Source organism: Rhipicephalus sanguineus, chromosome 8 (genome assembly GCF_013339695.2).
Source record: "Rhipicephalus sanguineus isolate Rsan-2018 chromosome 8, BIME_Rsan_1.4, whole genome shotgun sequence".
In the NCBI taxonomy this organism is placed as follows: Eukaryota; Metazoa; Arthropoda; class Arachnida; order Ixodida; family Ixodidae; genus Rhipicephalus; species Rhipicephalus sanguineus.
In genome coordinates, this window is record NC_051183.1 from 87,921,086 (window position 1) to 87,943,111 (window position 22,026).

Below are 22,026 nucleotides of genomic sequence, written 5' to 3' on the forward strand. Positions count from 1 at the left end.
CTGTTGTACAAGTCAGCCCACCGTACTTTACAGGGAAGCTGAAAGTGACTTGTATGTCTCTATGACCTTGTGCTGGGAAATCTTCCAGGCGTCAGAGGGCCGTGCGATTCAGATTCTGACTGGAAGAAGACAGCTCGTACCCAGGTGGATCAGTTACCGGCGGAATCACCTACGACAACGTCACCGGTCAATTTAACACCTATTTCTTCAAGTGTGGTCAAAGCCAAAGCTAAGCAACAAGATAAAGACAGGGTCAGGCTTTTGTACGTCTCTACATCTCTATACCCAACGTTACCACAGCACAACTAGTTGAGCAGCAAAAGAAAGGACCTTAAGAGCGATCTTGGCTAAGTTGAACAAAGAGTTCAAATCGGGAAAAGGCCACAGCTACGAGTTCATTGGAGACAAGGTACTGCTTTATCGTCGTTCCTTCCATTGTCGTCGTACCTTGCCAGGCTTCTGGGAGCAGGTTTAAACAAGTTGTCACCCCGAAACCGTTCCGGGAAGGCATACGCGACAATGCTCATGGAAGCATCAACGCGTCAAAGAACTACTGATCCTGTGCTGGAAAAAATTTTATTGGCGTGATCTTAATGGGGACGTAAAGCATTTTGTCAAGTCTTGCGAGAGGTACCAAACAACTACACCGAAAGAGAAAGTAGGAGTCGCACCACTAGTCAACATACCTCTTATCCGGACCCCTTTTGAAAGGGTTGCGGTTGATTTAGTCGCCCCTTTTCACCAAACTACGACTGTGAGAACCGATATGTTCTAACACTAATTGATTTCGCTACTCGTTACCCATACGCTGTAGCACTGACCACAATCGATATAGTTCGTTTTGCAGATGTACTGATCGAGATTTTTTCCCGCATCGGCTTGCCACAAGAAATGGTCACAGACAGAGGGACAAGTTTTGCATTGGAATTGATCAAAGAGGCGTACTGCTGGGACTCAAGGGCACAACTCCCTGCCCCCGGAACCCGTGTGTCGTCGGCTCCAGCTCGTCGAACGTGTAGCAGAGCTACCCGAGTTCCTCGCGGCGACCCTGTGTCTTCTGCCTTCATCATTGCAGGTGAGTGCGCTGCGGCAACGCCGACTTCGTCACAGAATATTCCGACGTGGCATCAACGATGACACATGCGTCTACCCCGACGACGTGAGCTGTAGGCCGTACGTTTCCTTTGTTCATTTCTAAAAGCTATTGAAATGTTTGTATCGAGTGCCATACCGTGTCTGCGATTTGTCCATGCGTGAATTGTGCAGTAAAGTCTGACGTATGTTTGTACACTGGCGCGCGGTCTTACTCTTTCTTGAATGGTCCTGCTCGAATACCATGAAATCAAAATACCATTCGTAACGTTACTACTCGTCCCACGTGTCAAGAGACACTTGGTTGAATACAGTCAATGTTCTCTCATCTGGACTCACTCACGCACTTGAAGCACACTCTCCCATGCCGGCTTCGGAACGAAATCGTTCCAAATGTAGTCGAATGTGGCAACATCTGCCACGACTGTGCTCGTTTTACAAGCCTGCTATCAAAGAGAAGGGAATTTCACGAGTAAAAGTGCATAAGACGAAGCTACGTTCGCAGAAATCAGCTGTTAAGGCTGCCCGGATTATGATTCCAATTAAGAGAGAACGACTGAAAAATCCATGCATTCACAATGCCTCTGTTGCTTCATTCAATCCAATGTGTAGTCTCGAAGACGGCTGTCTACACTTACTTGTGAAGCATCAGCTCTCAACGACCCCTACGTGCTCCTGTGGTGACTGTTAACAATCGATTAATTACTGATCGAGAGGTATGATGGGCTTGGTTTTGCAAAATGTTTTTTTTTTCTGAAGATTATTGCTAAGATAACTAAAGTGCCTTACAGATAGGAAGCTAAGAGTGACATATAAAAGAAACGAAAATTCATTTTTTAGACTTCTTAGTACCGTGCAGCAGAACACTACCAAGCACTTCAGATCTGTAAAAGAAAGCTATCTTACCTAGCCGCGATACCTGTCGGTGATATCTTGTCAAGAATACACTGCAATTCGAGTCGCTGTAAACGAGCCTCATGAGTGCGTATGGCCTTGGAACATTTACTGTAAAATTAAATAAAGCTGACGTTAGCGATTCCCTAATATGAGCTCTTCTACGGTAATGTTGGAAACAAAATCTCCTGACTTCGTCAGAAGATAACACACTGATTTACTACACATCACCAGCACCGAAGTGACAGGCTGTTCTCAATGGCGAAACTTTCATTTACCCTTCTTGTTAAAAGACCCAAGCACAAACACTGATGCTTATGTATTATGCAAAGAAATATAAATAACCCCAGGTGCATTTTCCCGTCGCTTCCATCGTCGGCGTCATGTTTTGTATGAATTCGGAATCGAAAACATCGCCCTGCGTGTCGTATGTTCTTTGTACGAATGAAACTGTGCGAGCACTGCCGCAGGTCGAAGCTTTAGGAGGGATGAAATGCGCCGGCCGTCTAATCGCGCGAATGTCGTAAGGAGGACTTCGGATGGGGGGAGCTGCGTTCCTCCATTGGAAACAGGAACTTTGAGCGTTTCCGTTGAAGGAACGCCGTATCTTTGCAGGCGATCAGTGGACGAAGGGGACGAAAAAGACTTTTCAGTTTGGTGGACCATTCATGCAAGGATTGTTGACTGATGGATTAGTAGGCATGTCACGGCCTGACTACATCGCGAAGGCGGTCGATGGTCACTAGCCATTTCCGATGATCCGACCAGGCACTGTGGCTGCCTCGCGAGTTCATTGTATCTATCCACAGGATGGCGGCGTCCTGGGATCCGCGGAAATCCGGCACTGGCCAAACAGCCGACAATTATGAAGTGACAGGCAAGTAGCCGGAGTTCAACAATGTCAAGCAGTCAAGCTGATGCGATATTGTCACGAGGGCATGCAAGAGCTCCGTTTCGGTGTTTGATATGGCACCCGATGAGGCAATAGCGGCATTCACGAAGGGTAAAGCAGCCCCGGTTCTCATGGCTAAAGACACGTGGACGGCGTCTCTTAGAAACTCAGATCTGGTCGGAGCCCTGGGCGCGGGATCCATGCAATCGGAAGCGTCAACCGCGTTCCCAGGCAAACAGCACCCGTATGCTGTTTTGCACTGAACTTAAACAGTTACTTACAAAGGCAAGGACGAGCGCAGACTGCCAAATGAAAGTTTATTGTGAAAGTGTTGACACACACACACATATATATATATATATATATATATATATATATATATATATATATATATATATATATATATATATATATATATATATATATATATATACCATCATCTGATAAGAAAACACACCGATAAAAAACGTAAATTGAGCTGCAAGGAGAGCGCGCAGCCAGCTGCCTTGTGTGAGTACATCCTTAATCACCCTGTGAGATAACGACGTCGTGTTCTTTGAAAGGGGCACATGCTGGGTTATCTATTTTCGGCAGCCCAATGCAGGCTTTGGCAAGGTGTGGCAGTTATATTTTTTTTATTTTTCATCGCATGCATTTTTATCCTTGCCTTCTCTTATCGGATGTCCTTACGCAACATTTATCTGTCGGTATACCGGGTGTACCAGCTAACTCGGACCAAGATTTATAAAAAAAAGCGCCTATTTTAGGTCCGCTACACCTCAACTCTCGTGTTTAATTGCATTCATGCATTAGAAACGTTTAAGTGCTTCACATATATAGATCTCTTCCAATCGTTCTGGAAAGTCACAGGAGCTTTTTCTTGACCACTGCTGCCTCCGGGTCTTCATTTCAGTTTATACCCTTCAATACCATTTTTGCGGGCATACCGCAAGGGCAAGAATTTTCTTTATAATAAAAATGACCTATCAAAATTGCTTTAGTATCGATGTGATGAAGAAGCACAGCCTTGAAAAAGAGGTGAAACGATGGTGACGTTGTCCTGGGGCAAGCCTTTCCACTGTGCAGCAGCTCGAAAAAATAATGAGGCAAAAGAAGTGGTAGTGCGTAGGTTTGGGCGAGTAGCCTGAAATGAATGACTGTTGCGGGGAGATGTGCTCGTTGCAGTTTATATATATAACAGCTGATTGGGCGAAGAATGAAAAAAAAGAATTATGATAATCCAGGGGACTCGAAATGCAGCGACGGAAAGAAAGAGCTGGAAGTTCGCATTTTGGTTTGCAAAGATCAAATACTTACGTCCTATGAGCAGGATATGTGAATTAATCTAGTAGCACGATTTCACACTGCTTTTAACACGCCTAACTAGTACTCTAGGTAAGATCTACATATCGCGGATGCATATTCTAATTTTGATGTAATGAAGCAATTCATACGAGAGTTATTTTGCATGTGGGAGACAAGGTAAAGACGGCACTTGAGAAAAGCGAATATATTATTTTTCCAGTGCGGGTATACGATGATCAGTTGTAAGACAAGTGTATTCCATGATATTTACGAGATTTTATTGACCCATTTGGCGTTTAACGACAGAATACTGCAAAATATGTTGCCCGTTCTGACGAAAGAGGAAGATGAGTTGGCATCTAGTATTTATAGGGACATTGCCGTTTGCTACACCAGTTGAGCACGCTGTTAAAATTTGCCTGGATACTAACTTGATCATGCAAGTCACTGATAGTGTGGTAGAGGACACTGTCGTCGGCGAACACCCGTATGCTGCTGAAAACCTGCAGAAAGTATAACTAGAGCAGGATGCTTGTGAGACACTCACTCGCAGCGTCAGTATAGATCGCAATAAGCACAAGGCGAGTGCTATCCACAGTTTGACAACATACACGCCACATTGTCACTGTGTCTTCGCAGGAGCACTGCGCGTAACGTTAGTGTCCCAGTCTTCTTAAAGGGGAAGACACGAGCGCACGCGTCGGCGTTCCCGGCAGAAAATCTTGGAAAAAAACGCACTGTATGTGGAGACAATGAGTAAGGTGGCTACTAAATGCGCCAAAATATAATTTTGTTGTATTGAGCCATTGAACTAACCCGAAATTTCTGTGGGGAGATTGGATCGTAAAATACTTAATTTCGTTCAATGTCGCGACCAATGGCAACCCTGATTACAAATATGTGTTCGTCTCGCAGCCTTCGGCCGCGCGCAGATGCACCCTGTTCTCCTCATAAAGCGTGTTCGGTGGCGAAAAAAAACGTCATCGAAAAAGCCCTATTGACCACACTTCCAATAAAATTCTGCAGGTCTTACACTCGTGTCGTACAAGAAGAAGGCGAAAACCTGGCTGCATCCATTTCTGTCACAAACAGGAGTGAAGTCACCCCCTCTTTTTCTCCTACGGTTAGTTTTGGAAGGACTCATTGCCGGCAACAAAATAGCGCATTCAATAGTAATGTGCTCTTTTCAGCAATTCCGTACTTATTCGACATGTTTTACGTATCCCTTGCTGCTGCAGTGAGCAGTCTTCCGTGTCCAACAAGAATGCGTAGTATGCTCTCCGATGTACGAACCGTCTTTGTTGTGCTTGGGCGTCGCCCGCCAGCATTGTGGATGCCGCTGGTCATGAGCATCTCTTAACGTAAGTCACTTGCGCCGGCGGCCAAGTGGCGCAAATACCGTGGTAGGGGGTTAAAGTGGAGGGATGTAACGGGACCCTTGCCTGCCACCAGTGTAAAATGTGGGAAGTGTGCTAACTGTGCTCTTTGGCACTGTCTACGACATCTAAAAACGGTATTTTCAACTGCAAATATAGTGTAGTCTACAATATGATGAAATATTGTCTTCATGGAGACGAATCCTCACTGTGACGAATACAGAAGCCGACGAAATAGAAAATATATTCAAAAAGACAATGCCGTATTGTGGCAAAGTGCAGGTGTTCTAATAATTTAGACAAAAACGGTACGCACCATTATCCGGAGTCAGTTTTTATGAAGACTTCATAACTGAACGATTGAAATACATTGATCTAGGCGTCCGCTTCAGTTTATGTGTACATCTATTTGTGGAATCGATATTCTGAATCAATTTCTTTGTTGTTCCAATTCAGCGTGTCAGTTTCACTGTTAGATGACTCGTAGTTTTTGCGATGACTGTCTTCAATATTCCAACATGAACATTGGCCTTAATATGTATACAATGTAATTTAAAAATTTCGTTTCGTATGTGAAGTAGACATTGTGCCCCCATTGCCATCCGGAATCACAGTGAGTTCAAAGTCTCAAAATTACGTCTTTCTTCTCTCCACAAGGCTAGCTTATGCGACATTCAGTAATAATACTTACAGCACATTTTCTAGGAAAAGTCGTCGATTAGCACATTTTAACTGTGCATCACAGTCCTACACCTTCAAGGGTAGCGGCTATATCTTCAGTCACAATTCGTAGAAGAGTGGGAAGCCTCATTCTGCGTTGCAGTCCGTTGCGTATCCAGGAGAGTGATCCGGGAGGTTAAAACTCCACCGCGTATTCTTAAATTTTGTATGTTCTTACGTTTCCACAAATAGACGAATACAGACCAATATATGCACTAAAGGTGGGTTGCGTCCATCGAAAACTTATCTCGTAGTGTTCTTGTCTGCGGTGTTTAGGAGTAGATCGCAATGAAACGAAAGAAAGCGTTAAATATTGTTATCAGGTGCACTGGTGCATTTCATTTTTTTATATTCATTCTTCTTAATATTATATCCTTCGCTCCTTTTTCAGTCTGTCAAATCCCATTCCCCATTCCTACGCAGAGTAGCGTGATGGCGGTATACAGACGCCGGCTAAAATCTGTTTTTCTAACAAAAAGACTCTCTCTCTTCACTTTATTAGTGAAAACGTTAAATATTTGAATATACGCGCTGCTCCGCTTTTAAAGTAAAGATAACATCGTGTAAAATAGTCAAATCACAAGAAATAATATTTCAACCATCGAGCTACTGAATAAGTGTAATTGCACGATCCATAAAAAGAGCCTTGCGAACACCATTTGCACATTATTGTTGTGAACTAATATAACGAAACGTCAATTTCCTCTGTCAGTTCCTCTGTCAAAAAAGGAATATCAAACTGTGAACTTTGAGACTAACCTAAAGCAAGCCAAGACAGGAGACATTCTATTTGAAAAATTAAGGTAATGGCAGAAGAATGGGGCAGGAAATTGTTTCCAAAGATTTCACCTCAGGGAGACTCTCAGGGTGCCGTCTACGTGAAGCTGAGGCCTACAGGGTGCGTTTTCACTGATTAGTGGCTTTCCCATGTGTAGGCCGAGCTACCGCTGCCGAGGCGTGACATTATGTAGGGAGAGTCTCATTCTTACATGACGGGCGTAGCAAGGCGCGAAACAGTTTGTGACGCAGACTATCATCGAAAAGATACCGTGGTGCGTTAGCAGGAAACCATGTTTGTAGAGCAGCATATTACCCCCTTTATGCATTTTCCTTAGCACATAGGCCCATAACACGAGTACTGCATTGTCACTAGCTATTTTACCTATTGAGCAATTTTCATCACTTACCTGCTCGTACAACATCCATAGAGCCAAGCGGTTCATGGCTTGTATTGAATGATCCATGCAGCAGGATTTTTCGCCTAAAATGTAACACGATGTCATTGGACAACACCTCACCACAATATCAATGCAACAGCGCAACACTTCACAGAATATATTATTTGTATATTTGCTATTTCAACATTCGAATGATTGGGTATATGTTATTTTCATACACAGGGAATTACGAAAAAAGCCAAACACATTATTTATTGCGATATAGTGAGAATATGGAATAAAAACATCATAATTCATCTTGCCTGCGTTCCAGGTGCTCGTTTACTACACCCTGTGAAATCACAAGCTCTGCGCCGCTAGAGTACATGCATCCCACTCTGGTCTGAACGTAGCTTGCTGGTCAAGGATTTGTACAACACAATACCAGTCCACGCTGCCTCCATTTCACAAAACATTTATTTTCAGCAATACTTCCAGCCAGAACGTCAACTCTCAGGACGTTCATTAAGGCTACTTTTTACTGTACTCCCTCCCTTTTTTTTCCGTCTCTCCCCCTACATTCACGGCGGCACTTCAAAGGCACAAACGTAAATAAAGACGCGTCAACAACAACAAAGAAGCTATGTAGCTCAAGGCAATTCCAATGATTCGCGTTTCAAAATTGCTAAATATTTTCATGCAATATCCAATGTATCTTTACGCATTGTATGAAACATTCGACCCATTCCCCTCAATACGGATAAGAAGATTAAATATCCAACGTTCTTAATACCAGAGAGAAATATGCTATCAAAAATGGAGAATACGGTAAAGACGAAATTGCTCCCAAAACCCATGCTTTCAAGATGCATTCAACAAAAAAGGAAAAATGTGATTACTGAAATAAAATTCAAGTATTCGACTACAGCTTCTATACGAATGAATCAGAGCAGGACAGTAAATGTGGAGAGGCACACATTATCTTAGCGAAAGCAGGTCGCACATTCAGATATCAAAGAATGACACTGGCAGACTGCTCTAACAGTTTGGAGGCAGAGGCCGTCGCTATCCTAGAAGCAGTAAGTACTTATATATAATGAACTGAGACAAAAAATACCAGCTAGGGGCCGTTAACCTGTCTACATCGCAAGCTGTTAAAAAACCGTAATAACACTCATTCATTTGCGCGTAAACTCATTCTTGTAAATAAATTAAATGAACAAATTTAAAACAACAGTTGTCTCTTTGATAGTCCATAAGAATGCAACAGGAAATTAACAGATCAACTAGCAAAGCACGCCATTAAGTGAAGAATAGTGCAATATTACAATGTCCAAATCCTTCAACAAAAAGGAGAGACATAAACAATGTCTGCAACATTCATATACATATAAATGAGTTTAAAACTTGAAATTCATCCCAAAAGCTTTTCCACTTGATTACTGGGCAGTACAAGCTGTGACTGCTAATGGTACGCTCCCATTCTACTTCAAAAAGATCCAACAGAACGATCATAAACCACACATATGGGGCAAAGCTTAAGAGAACGGAAATTTGGGCAAGTTGGTTTGTATCCATTATGAACACAGCGCAGCAACACGAGGACAGAAAGAAAGAAACAACGAGGCAGCGCGCGTCCCGTTGTTTCTTTCTTTCTGTCGTCGTGTTGCTGCGCTCTTTTCATAATGAATCTGTGGCGAAGACGCACAGTAATTCTATCATTTCTTGGACTTCTGGAAAAAACATGAGAAGAGAAAGTTGCGAAATAAAGAAAAATATAAAAAAATATCTAAATCAAAACTGACATGGCTGAAGACGCATCGAATGTAGAAAGCATAAACGAAATAGTTCGGATCAGTAATGAAACAAATCTTATAAATATAAACACGATTCATAGTGGCGCTCTGCTCTGAGTGAAAAGAATAAAAAAGAACGTATAGAACGCAATAAAACATCTATCTCAGGGACAGTTTTGTCGCTGCGAGGGGTTCATAGGTGTACGAAACAGCTTCGGACGTGGTCCGCAAACCAGGTATGGCACCTGACAGAGAATCCAATAATTGTGCCTGCGTCCACTTTTTACACTACAGTCGGGCTGATGGTCGCCCAAATACCGGATCCGATACCCGAACTTGTCGCCATTCCAGATCCCAGACCCACGCTAGCTTCTACAAGTTTCTACAAGCTCCATTTATATATTAAATCACAGAATATAGTATAATAAGCCACTAGTGGATCGTAAGGCACGGCTTGTTGGTCCATGAAACTCAAATCGTCCCCTAAACAAATATGGGCCAAGTGGCTGGGGCTCTTCTATTTATAAAACAGCATAGACTGCTGCCCCTTACCTGATCATTGTGATTCAAAGCTAAATACTATCCGCCCGGGCGTGCTCCATCAGCTGAACAATGGTTGCACAGTCGCCCCCGGGAAGGCAGATTCAGTCAACTGATTAGTTTTAATCAAAAACTTAGTTAAGTGATTCTTTCTAGAGAACACACCCAATCTTGGCGAATACCGCTTATGCACAGAGAATACTTCCAACAATTATTTTTAAAAAATATTTTTTATTTACATTTGAGTGAGTACCACAAGAGAATTCATCCTTCGCTCACTTATTCGAATAAAGCTAGGAAACCCTGTCTTTGGGTTTCGTATTAGTTCCCTGTTTTATGGAGAAAATATTTACATATGAAGTGAGGAGAAATTACGTAATAAATATTAAGAAAGTAACGTGGTAAAAGAGCATTTTGCAGCTTAGAACCAACATTACAGCCACCGAACTTTCTTATAATAAAAACAAAGTAATAATAAAATAAATGTGAAATATCAGTGAATAAGTTTGCTGAACCAACCACGTTCGAACAATATCGAAAGCATTATTAGCCTCCCTCTTCCTGAAATTAGACGGGATGGATGCTGTCACTACAACAAACAATTCAGCAGTACTACGTAACATCAAGTGCATTCCAAGAAAAGTAAGTGAAGAAACAGTTTCTTTTTAAGAAGCAGGAGGAGAGTGTGCAGACCAGGAGAAATCGGTGAGGCGCGAAGCATGTAGGGGAAGCGTATTTCAGCTCCACTAACGTGACACATGGGGGGGGGGGGGGACGAAGCATGCAGTGTGTGCCGGTGTTTCCCACAATAAAATAACTGCTAATGGGCGATGAGAACCAGAAGAAGAAAATTAACGGTCTGACCGACGTAATTCGACACATTGTTTTGACAGAGATATTTTGATGAGACACTAGTGGCGCGAAGCTAGAAAGCGGGCATGTAGGGAATGGTGTTCAGCTCCACTAACGTTGTCGGCAAAACTGCGTCGGAATGCAGTTTGCCCTAAGATACTTCTTCTTCTTCGTCTTCCCGACATGCCCGGTTTCAGTTCCCTACGGCATGCGGGGAAGGCTGTTTCAGCTCCACTAGCGTCGACGGCTATTTCTTGGGGTAACTGTCGCCTTTTTCCATTTTAGTTAACCGGTGGCGAGTAAAGTACCATCACTTCGCAGATATGTTTCAAAAAGTGGTGTTTTAAAAGTGATGACTTTATTATAAAAAAATGAGAAAATTGGTATTGATTCATACTTAGGACTTAGGACTTGGGTTGGTATTGGTTCATACTTAGGACAGCGCATGTCGTGTACATTTCTTCTGTCCCTTGTCCCTTTTTCTGAGCGCTGCACAGCCCTAAGTATGAAGATGACTTTAGCACAGATCTACGTTCGTGACTCTGGTTTTAAAAAAGAAACTTGAGCGCTTTGGTAAACTTTATCGGGGATTCTGAGACTGTTGCAAAGCCAACCATAATGATTTAGGCATTAAGGACGAACCTCTCACTCATGAACGTCATATGATGCATAGTATACACTGGTGGAGAGTAAATCACCACCACATTGCAGATATGTCCCTATCAGAAAAAAACAGCGTTTCCAGTGCCTCCCAGTGCCCTTCAGCACACTGAGTGGTACTGGAAACGCTGTAAGGTGTGTCGCAGTGTACTGCAGCGCGCCGGGAGGCACTAGGACAGACTGTACAGCGTGGCCAGTGCAGCCCAGTGCGCTGAAAGACGCTGGGAATACTGCATCCAGTGGCCCACTGTCTTACAACGCACTGGGAGGCAATTGTCACGCTGCACAGTGTCCACCCGTGCATTGGGAACACTGGCAGCACATTGGAAAAAACTGGGCGCGTTGGGCGGAATTCGTATCAAATTTGGTATTGGGTCGCGAGAAGTCGAAATAAAAACTTATCGAATATTTTCAACATATTATTCTAATCTGTCTCCTACACATATCTAGCTTTAGCTTTAGTTAAGCGACGAATGTACGTATACGCTAAAGCAACCATCTGTCGAGCGCGCGCGCTTTCTCTGAAGTGTGTGATTGAGTGTCGTGAATGTCGACCTACTCTACCAGTCAATCCTTCCATATGGGCTCGTACCGTTGAAAGCCGCACCATGGCCGCACGTCACCGGCAACAGTAAGCCAATGTAAGCTCGGCGTTTTGGCTTCTGACTTGTGTAATCGAAGGTGCAAATATGGTCTCGCTTCAGTCAGGTATGATCGAAACTACATTTGAACGGTTATTAGATTCTTCGTAATCAAAAATTCACCTTTTCACAGCAATCGTTGCGCACGGAGTACAGCTCTAAGCCTAACGGTTGGTTCGGCTAGGGTGAACTACTGAGGCTGTATACTACGCAGAACGTAAACAAAAAGGACGGGAAATATGTTCAAACGGGTGACGAAAACTGAAGTGTTCAGTGTGCAGTTTAAATAAACATTGTTTTCTACAAAGGTGTGACTAACTACTTAGCGTGTCAGTGCGATCACCGCAACACATCTGCGGTTGCGCTAACATCTTTTGTTGGCAAAACGTGCCAGATAAACGTTCTGATCCTAGGCAGCACATAACAAACAAGTTAACTATCTTCTGTTAGGTTCTCGCGAGCACGAAGAAACTGAAATGTTTGTTTCTGAACGGGAAAAATAAAAATACTTGTTACCGGAAATAGTTATAGCATAAAGAAAAAAGAACGTGGCTCTCGTCTTCCAGGTTTGGCGTAGCGGGTACGTGTCAGACTCAGGATGCACGGTGCGACGAGATGGTGGGTTGAACTCTCGCTCGCTCGTTTTTTTTTTAGTTTTTTTTTTTATCGCAGTGCTCGTATTTCAGCCGTAATTACGATCTGGGCATGACCACAGTTTCTAAAAACAGGTTAAAAGCCCAATTTCGGCCAGTAACAGGCGTCCCAGTGTGCAGCGTGTCTCGTGCAGCGTGCCAGCGTCCCAGTACCCAGCGCCACACTGGTCCAATAATCATGTGTGGCACTGGGACAGTGCCACTGGGTTTTCCAATAGGGGTTTCAATAAGTGGTGTTTCGAATAGATGACTTTACCGTACAGATCCAGGTCGGCCGCTCTGTTTTTAGAAATATTCTTAAGCGGCTTGGTGAATTTCGTCGGGGGTTCTGACACCGCTGCTAAGCCAAACATGTTGTTTATGCAGTAACGATGAACCTTTAACTTATAATATGCATAGTATAGACCGGCGGCGAGGAGTGCGATTTACCCAATATTTGTGGCACATACCCGTTTATGATGGACCGTGACTACGACATGACAGGCCGACAAACCGAGACCCTAAGGGGCTTCGCTCCTAAAATAGGGTTATATAATGCCCAGGACAAGAAATCCAAGAAAAAAGTAATGAAGAACTACGTAAACTGTCAGTGAAGATACCAAGTATATTAACGTATATATCACTATAAAAAAAAGCCCATTCGCGTAAATTTGGCAGCGCTGACTAGATAGTAACTAGGTAGACAATTGTTTTGCTTACTCTTTTTCATTTATTTCGCTCCCCCACTCCCTTCCTATTATTATACAGCAATCAACTTCTTTCTAAAATGAAATGAGCGCTGCCCATTTCATTTTAGTTGCATTAAGTCTGTTATACTGCGGTGGCAGGGGCTGAGGTTTTTATTATATATTTTTTATACCTTGCGATATTTTTTTGCGCGCGTTTTGAGCGCAATGTTAACAGAATAACCTGACACGATCGCGAAGCTTCCTAAGCGTTGCCGCGTGGCCAGCGTCAAGCGGTGCTACCAGTTTTTCTCGGTGAACGCGATCACATTGAAATAAAGAAATAAGGACGCTTGACAATATGAATGTCATGTACGTAATGATTTACGGGACGTACTGCTGATGCACCCGCGGACATCCGATTCAGCTGGTGTACGCCTAAATTTACATGCTTATGACATGTGTGTATAAGGAACACAAATGGCAGTCCACAACTTGACAATTATGTCGCCCATGTCAGGTGCGTCATGATTAACATGATGCGATTTCAGCGCTCTCGTGGCAATTTGATTAACTTGTTATATGCGAAACTTTTCAAAGAATGTGTATGCGTCAAAGACCTTCCTTTAGAATTTTAGCATATACAGTGTGAGAAGCAATCGTAACACATGGTATACGCTAGAATACCTGTTTATTTACCGTTGTATGTTGCGACATCTCATGCATACATGCATGAAAAAAAAAATTCAGCAGATCCCACGCACTGTGGGAATCGATGTAATGCGAAGCAGCCAGCAAAGAGCTGAATACATCGCCTTGTTTGTCTTTGAGCCAAATGAAATCATTATGCCATGGCATCTAGTCCCCCATATATCGCATGTTTGCCATGCACGCATGCATGCACAATCTAGTGCACACCATGCCAATGAAACGCATATTCTGGTATGTAAATGCATGACCTGTCGTTTATGTTCATCACGCACTCGTGTCATGCCATACCAATTTTGGTATATATCACGTTAACAAAACGGCCGGAAGCGCACCATGACAGTGGCATGTAAATCATACCGTACGTGACGTGCATAACATGATTCGCATGTTAAGACCTCTCATTTGTGTTCGTCATACAGTCACATCGCGCAATACCAATTTTGGTGTATATTAAAGGAGCGAAATGGCCGCGAGTGCACCATGAGTAGAGCATGTAAATCATGCCATACATGACATGAATATTATGGTTTTTCATGTTACCACCTGTCACTAATGTTCATCATACAGTCTCATCGCGCAATACCAGTTGTGGTGTATATCAAGCTATCGAAACGGCCGCGAATGCACCGTGAGCGTGGCATGTAAGTCATGACATACATGGCATGCATGCCATGATTATCATGTTACCACCTTTCATTTGCGTTCGTCATACAGTGGCATCGCGCAATACCAATTTTGGTGTATACCAAGCTAGGGAAACGGCCGGGAATGCACAATGAGCGCGGCATGTAAATCATGACCTACATAACCTGCATGTCATGATTTCCATGTTACCACCTCTCATTTACGTTCGTCATGCGGTCGCGTCGCGCAATACCAATTTTGGTGTATGTCAAGCAAGCGAAACGGCACGAGTGCGTCATGAGCATGACATGTAAATCATGTCATGCATTTTTCATGTTACCACATCTCATTTACCTTCGTCATACAGTCGATTCGGCAATACCAATTTTGGTGTACATCGAGCTAGCGAAGCGGCCGCGAATGCATCATGAGCGTGGCAATTAAGCCATGACATACATGACATGCATGTCATGGTTTTCACCTTACCAACTGTCATTCATGTTCTTCATACAGTCACATCGCGCAATACCAATTCTGGTGTATATCAATCTACTGAAACTGCCGCTAGCGCATCATGAGCGTGGCATGTAAATCAGGTCGTACATGACTTGCATGTCATGATTTTCATGCTACCACGTCTCACTTACGTTCGTCACACTGTCGTGTCGCGTAACACCAATTTTGGTGTACATCACGCAAGCGAAACGGACGCGAATTCACCATGAGCGGGACATGTAAATCATGACATACATGTCATGGATGTCATGGTTTTCATGCTACCACCCTGTTATTCATGTTCTTCATAAAGTCACATCGCACAGTACCAATTTTGGTGTATATCGATCCAGCGAAACGGCCGCGAGTGCGCCATGAGCGTGGCATGTAAATCATGTCGCACATGACATGCATATCATGATTTTAATGTTACCATGTGTAAGTTGTGTTCGTCATACAGAAATGTCTCGTTATACCAGTTTTCGTATGTATCCCTTCATTTAAACGGCCGCGAGCGCCCCGAGACCATGTCATGTAAATCATGCTGCACATGACATGCGAGTCATGATTTGCATGTTAGGTACTGTCATTATGTTCGCTATGAACTCTTGTCACGCCGTACCAATTTTGGTATATATGAAATTAACGGAACGGCCGCAAGAGCCGAAAGGCCGTGGAATGTAAATCATGCTGTTCATGACAAGCGTGTCATGATTTTCATGATATGACCTGTCAGTTATGTTCGTAATAAGGCCATGTTATGACACACCAATTTTGGTATAAATCCGATTAACTGAACGGCCAGGAGAGCACAAAGTCGTAGGCGGCTAGATAGATAGATAGATAGGTACGCTCAAAGTCGCAGAAGTTCGCTAAGAAATGCTTCGCATTTAATATCCGTTAGTAAACGACATGGGGTGACATCAATACCTTGATTTGTCTGAAAGTCAAAAAATGTCATGTATGGAGCGGCTGGCTGACAATTTCAGATTGCATTGATTTCCAGAGTGTGTGGGATCTGCCGGATCTTTCGTAAGTTCTCATTTTCGTTAGCCTTGATTCAATTGTTGTGCCGCTTAGAATGCCGCTTACAACTCACGTGTGATAAAAAAAGTGATGAGTGGTACAGATTCATTTTAACAGCTGTTGGCACACGTTAGGGCTTCATGTTTGGCATTTCTGTAATATAGCATGTTCTTGTGCCAAAGTGCCTGCGTTTCCGCCGTGGCGGTGTAGTTGTTACGGTGCTCGGCAGCTGACACGAAGATCGCGAGTTTGATCGCGGACGCGGCATTCGCAGATCCATGAAGGCGGAATGCTAGAGGCCCATGTACTGTGAGATGTCAGCGAACGTTAAGGAACACCGGACTAATGAAATTCCCGGTGCCCTCCACTGCGGCGTCTCTCATAATCATATCGTGGTTTTGGATGTGAAGCTCCAGATATTATTCCTAAGGTGTCCGCTTATTGATCCCGCCGTAAAGCACAAGTGTTTGCCTAGTACGTAAATTTCATTGGGGGTTTCACTGAGCATTTCACTCCCTTTATTCGTCCTCCAAAGTGTAATTTTGTGGAATCTGTCCCTATCAAATCGAATACTACAGTTTCTATTATTCACAGTAAGATTACGTTGTGCTAAACATGCCTAAAATCGGACGACATAGTCCTGATGGTGACAGCCCTACTCTCCGTTCAATGCCGCGCAGAGACAGTGAAATATTTGTGCTGGTCATTTACGGCATTAAATATCTATTGATCTGTAAAGGACTAGAATGACAAAATATATTATGGCTTTCTGTTGAAGCATTTTTCTGCATTATCATTTGTCAAGTGTATATTCACGCCACTTTATTTATGTGATCGACTCAACATTGTGAATAGGGAGAATATGCGTTATTTGCGCACTCAGGACACTTGAGTATTATTTCGTGCTGTTCAGGAAATTTCTCTTTTTTTGCACATAATGTTTTGGTGAATGTGTAGACACGCACAGGGAATTCTACCTACCATTTATTTACCGTGATTTGCTTTCTCTCCTTCCAAAAGTAAATATCATCATTGGTGATATTATATTTCATAAAAAATATGCACAGCGTTTCATTCATTGTAACTGGAAGAGACCGGGAACCATGTCTAGTGGAGGTGGACGAGATGTTTTGCTGATACAACCATAATTTCTCAGTAGTATTGAATACCTGCATGCAAGAAGAAAAAGAAACAGTCATATCAAGAAGACGAGGAAGTAGCCTGTATATTACGTTGCTTGTGATAGAATACCATGCAGAAATCAAGCGACTACGCAATAAACAATATTTTGTTCACATATAGTGTCATGAAACTTCTACTGAACTTACACCTGACAAGAGAAAGCAAATGAGGCAGTGCGTTCGTTGCATAGATTACATCCGAAATATATCAAAACTTCTCGGCGTATACGTGATGCGAATTAATTGCATTTAATCGGGAAATGACGAGTGCATTTTGCAGAAAGTCACCATGTTTTGGGATATTGCACATGAGAGTCCGCTGCTTCGGAGACAGATACGTGGGCAGCCACTTATAATAAAAAAATTATGACGACGAGACTGTGAGATTTGTTATATAAAATAGGAGAAAATACAAAGCTGACGCAAACTGCCAGATATTTTCAGACATTTACAAATCCGGGACACGCTGAAATTATCTGACGCTGGCTGTTGAGAGGAAGATGCCGCACGCTTTTTCTACGGCTTTCGGCAGTAGCTATCACTTGAAGATTGCTTCTTCTTTAGAAAGCACTCAACGCCGCAATTCTCATTACACATCATCTACGCCACACGAAGACACCTTTCCGGCAGTGCATAGATATGCATACTCGGTACATTGCCACGTGGTAGAGTTGCGTGATACATTGTGTCAAACAATACATTGTGTCGTTCCGGGACAAATAAATGTGAGAATCAATGGTCGCAAGAATGTTCTGGCGATAAACCTTACGCAACGTACTGCTCTGGACGTATTGAGCAAAGTCAATGTGCTGGGGAAAATCAACGTATGGCGAACGGGCCGCCAAGATTGGCTTGGCGGTCTCTACGTGGGACTAGCCGGGTGGCGCGAGGTCTCCCCTGCGTATTCTCTGGACCCCAATAAAGTTTGCATCATCATCATCATCATCTTGTTCTTACATACCAGACAGCAAGGACTCTACGGCAGGTGTTATTTACGCTGTCGATACTTCTATCAGCGAAAGTGATTTTAAAGACGATAGTCTTTCTTGGGGAACTTAAACGCAGAAATTTTGGTCTGTGTTTCGGTCTGTCCTTCTGTCTGTCTTTCTGTTTGTCGGCACGTCCCTCGATTCGGCCACTCGGCCAAAGTTGAACCACTTGCACAAGGGCCAGCCATCGTGAACGGCTCAATAGGTTCATATTTGTGTACATGGTTGATCAAAAAGCAAACATTACGCATATCTGAGGCGCAACATCACTAGGTAAGTATTAGGTGGTGTGTTCCTTTAATAGAAAATACATAAATAAGTAATTCTAGAGACCCTAGTTTCTTAAGCTGCGCTGAAAATGCGACTGCACCGAAACTTGGCTTCCTCCGTGCCCTCTGCGCGAGCTCATTGTTGTGTTTCGGTTTCAGTTCAGTATTGCACTGTACGAGTGCCATGGGGCGCCGCTCTGGCATTCCTGCTTTACCCAGAAGACGTGAATATAAAAGAGTGCGTGGAGAGTACTCGTTGAGTGCGGACGTTTCTTCTGCTTCGGCGCTTCGCGCCAAACCGCGTGTTCGGGCTGGCTGGCGTCCCCGCCGGTCGCGTTGGTCACCGCCGGTCTTGCCTGCTGCTGCGCCGGGACTACCAGCCCGCAACACAGCATTCACGTTTCCCGACGTATTGCTAGATGGCGTTCATATCTCACGCAGCGCCTCCTCTATCGTCTTTAGACGACATTTGCAGCGAAGCACGCAGATACGCGGCCAATTTTTTCCATTCTCATCAAGCCGGTGACGGAAGTACTTATAATCTTGCAAGCCCATCGTCTTGAGAATTCGCGAAATGTAAAACTTGTTTTCAGGGGTGACAGTCTTCCACCCCAAGTCAGAGTTGGTAATTTTGAGAACGCGAAAGGGCTTATAGCCGGTGACGCATTGATAGTCGTATTAATAATGATATCTGAGGTTTAAGGTCCCAAAACCGCGATATGATTATGAGGGACACCGTAGTGGAGGGCTCCGGAAATTTCGACCACGTGGGGTTCTTTAACGTGTACCTTATCTAAGCACATGGTCCTCAAACATTTTCGCCTCCAGAGAAGATGCAGCCGCTGGTGCCGGGATTCAATCCCGCATTGATAGTCGCATTGCTGAATGTCATGCTTGAATGTGTCGATTTTCAGCAAACAAAACTGAAGCTCGTCGGAGGCGACGCGTAGGTGAGCAGAGTGAATGTAGTCGAACAAATATTGTAGCCACAAACACTTCTGCGAAGGCGCCGGTAGAATGACCTTCCGGATTTAGAAGAATACACCAGTGGCTGGGGGTGACGACAACACCTAGAAAGCGCGCCGGCGGCTTTGGGAATGACGTTGTACTTTATTCTTCCACAAAGGCCGTGCTGTAGAAAGGCCCGCTTATTTACCCGCGGAGGTCTATCGAGCGTAGCTGTCCATGTGACCTTCAATTGTTTATGGAGGCGCTCGACCATGTCATTGCTCTCTGGGTCACTGAGAAGCACGTTTTGGCAAGCTGCGTAGTATAGCCCCCCTTACTGCCTCAATCATCGATGAATAAAGTGGTCCCTCACTCACTCGCTAAGTGGACATACGTGGTGGAGGGATGGCGCGCGCCAAGTGGTCATGCCGGGAGTAAAAAAAGTGCGCTCGAGAACTTTCGGCATCAGTCAGCAGTAATGCAGCCGGCACTTCCCGCATGGCACTTCGCGCATGGCACATCCATCACTAAACCTTCCCCTACTCTTCGCAAGTGTAATGTAGCGAGTATTCAAAACAGGTATATATCACTACAAAGTGGCTACACACCCGAGCCCACCTATAATATCCTTTTCAACATCTACATAACTGGGACGTTCGTGCGAAAAAAATGACCCATTTTGAAGGCAAAAAGTGTGTTGCGAATCAAGCAAACAAAAAAAAGATGTCTGCAGCTTGCACGAAGTTGCGCAAGGCTTGGTAACAGCAAAGCTGGTAGGCACGTTTCAGCTTCTTTTGTTAACCATCTGCACACAGTGCTTAAGCAGTCATTGAGCACGTGGCTCTTCATGTTGGTAATAATTTCACACGCGGCAAACCTCGACCATAACTGTGACATTGGCAAGAACTTTTATTGAAACGGGCTCAGGAAAATGATTAAGGTGAGTTGAAGGCTCCCCAATCCAGTTGGTTGCTCAACCCATGACGGAACCGAGAGATTCGGACACTCAGCAACCTCACGGGCCTTCAGGACTGCTTGTAATTGATGTGTAATATCCGTACAATGCAGTAGGTCATGGCAGCTCAGCTGTAAGATTTCTATCGTGTGTATGTGCCGCAGAAATTTCGTCAAATCCCGCTGCGTTCCAGCTTATCTTCTTAGCCTTGTGTACAGAATACTTTGGCGGTCATTGAGCGCCTACTCGTTCACCGTGATAATAATTTTCTACCTCCAACAGACGGAAAACGTCGACCATAACCGCTCTTCAGTTAAACATTCGAGCGTACATTCATTGCTACAAAGTGCTTTAGTTTATTGAAGTGCCACTGCGCTTAACGTAAATGAAGGAACAGCCGGCCAACGAAATGACAGGTCGCTAGTCCTTACGTTCAGCTCCTCCGTTTCTGATTTTCCGTGATGCGCACAATCATGAACACTTGGGCTAGTTTCGATACAGATGGCCGAAAGAAAATCCTGTAACATTTCCATGTATTTCTTACCTTTCAAACTTACTTAGCAATAAAGCAAACCTGTGTTATCATCTGTGCAAAAATCTTCTTGGCTATTTCCTTTTCTGCGTTCTACATATTTATCTAGTCGCTTATTTCATGTGCGCATGGGCGGTGCTTTCGCTGTTGTCACTTAGGCTGCCAATCTCTTCTTCCGTTCCTGCTGCTCTTGCCAGCATTTCCTTAACAACACGTGCACGTTTTTTAAATGCGAATGCATTTCTTAGTCGGGCTATGTGAGGCATCCAGCGTTGTCCGCGGCGCCCTCTCCCATAGCAACAGCTGCGGGCGCGCGCGCTTATGCTCGCCCCTAGCAACCGGAGCTTGTGGTGCGAGAGAGTGTAGGAGAGGGTAGGTGCAGTGCTTCGCCACTCTTTCTCTCGCCGTTCGCTCTCTCTCCTCCCTGCGCCCCACTCTCCCGTCCGCTCTCGCCTCACTCTCGACCATTCGCTGGCTGGGCGCTTCTCAAGAACATCCGGAAATGTGTGCTCGAGACGCCGCTGTGAAACGCCAACGCCGAGCCGAGAACGCTGGCGCCCCACTCTCCCGTCCGCTCGCGCCTCATTCTCGACCGTTCGCTGGTTGGGCGCCTCTCAAGGCGATGACAGAAGTCGGTGAAGGCGAATGTCTGACGGCAACGGTACCCTCTCTCGGCGCAAGAAATGCATGCGCATTTCCTCACGATTCCCTTCGGGGAGGTGCGGGCATTTTTTTATGTTTCCGTCGCAGTTTAAAAAAACGCCAGGCCTGCGCTGAAACCGCAGCACAGTCACAGCGAAAGCTGGAAGAGCGGCGTTGTAAGCTCTCTTGGGGCTACAATACAAGTACACTAGAAAGGTACCACTACGCCATAAATCACAATTTTTGTGAAGTTAGGAAGCACCTACTAAGCCATTATTCGTCATTCTGCGAAGAAGCGAAGCACCAGCTACACGTCTGTAACGCATTATGTGCACTTTGTTGACGCGACGACTGATGACGAATTATGGCTCAGCCTTTTGTAATGAGTTGGAAGCTTTAAACGGTCCCCAG

At 44.3% G+C, this 22,026-nt stretch overlaps 1 protein-coding gene across 9 annotated transcripts in view; it reads right to left on the bottom strand.

The window, feature by feature from the left end:
• LOC119402198 (uncharacterized) overlaps positions 1-22,026 on the bottom strand; it is a 43,546-nt gene that overhangs the window by 17,866 nt on the left and 3,654 nt on the right. For 2 of the 9 annotated variants that reach the window (XM_037669315.1, XM_037669316.1), the window contains exons 3-6: positions 17,081-17,268; positions 11,022-11,123; positions 7,467-7,540; positions 1,999-2,097 (exon numbers count right to left, since the gene is read on the bottom strand). In XM_037669315.1, coding sequence (XP_037525243.1) covers positions 1,999-2,097; positions 7,467-7,540; positions 11,022-11,123; positions 17,081-17,268 — 463 coding nt within the window. Of the gene's footprint in view, positions 1-1,998; positions 2,098-6,250; positions 6,543-7,466; positions 7,541-11,021; positions 11,124-17,080; positions 17,269-22,026 lie in introns of all 9 variants that reach the window. The other 7 variants (XR_005185673.1, XM_037669319.2, XR_005185671.1 and 4 more) reach the window with 6 other exon arrangements.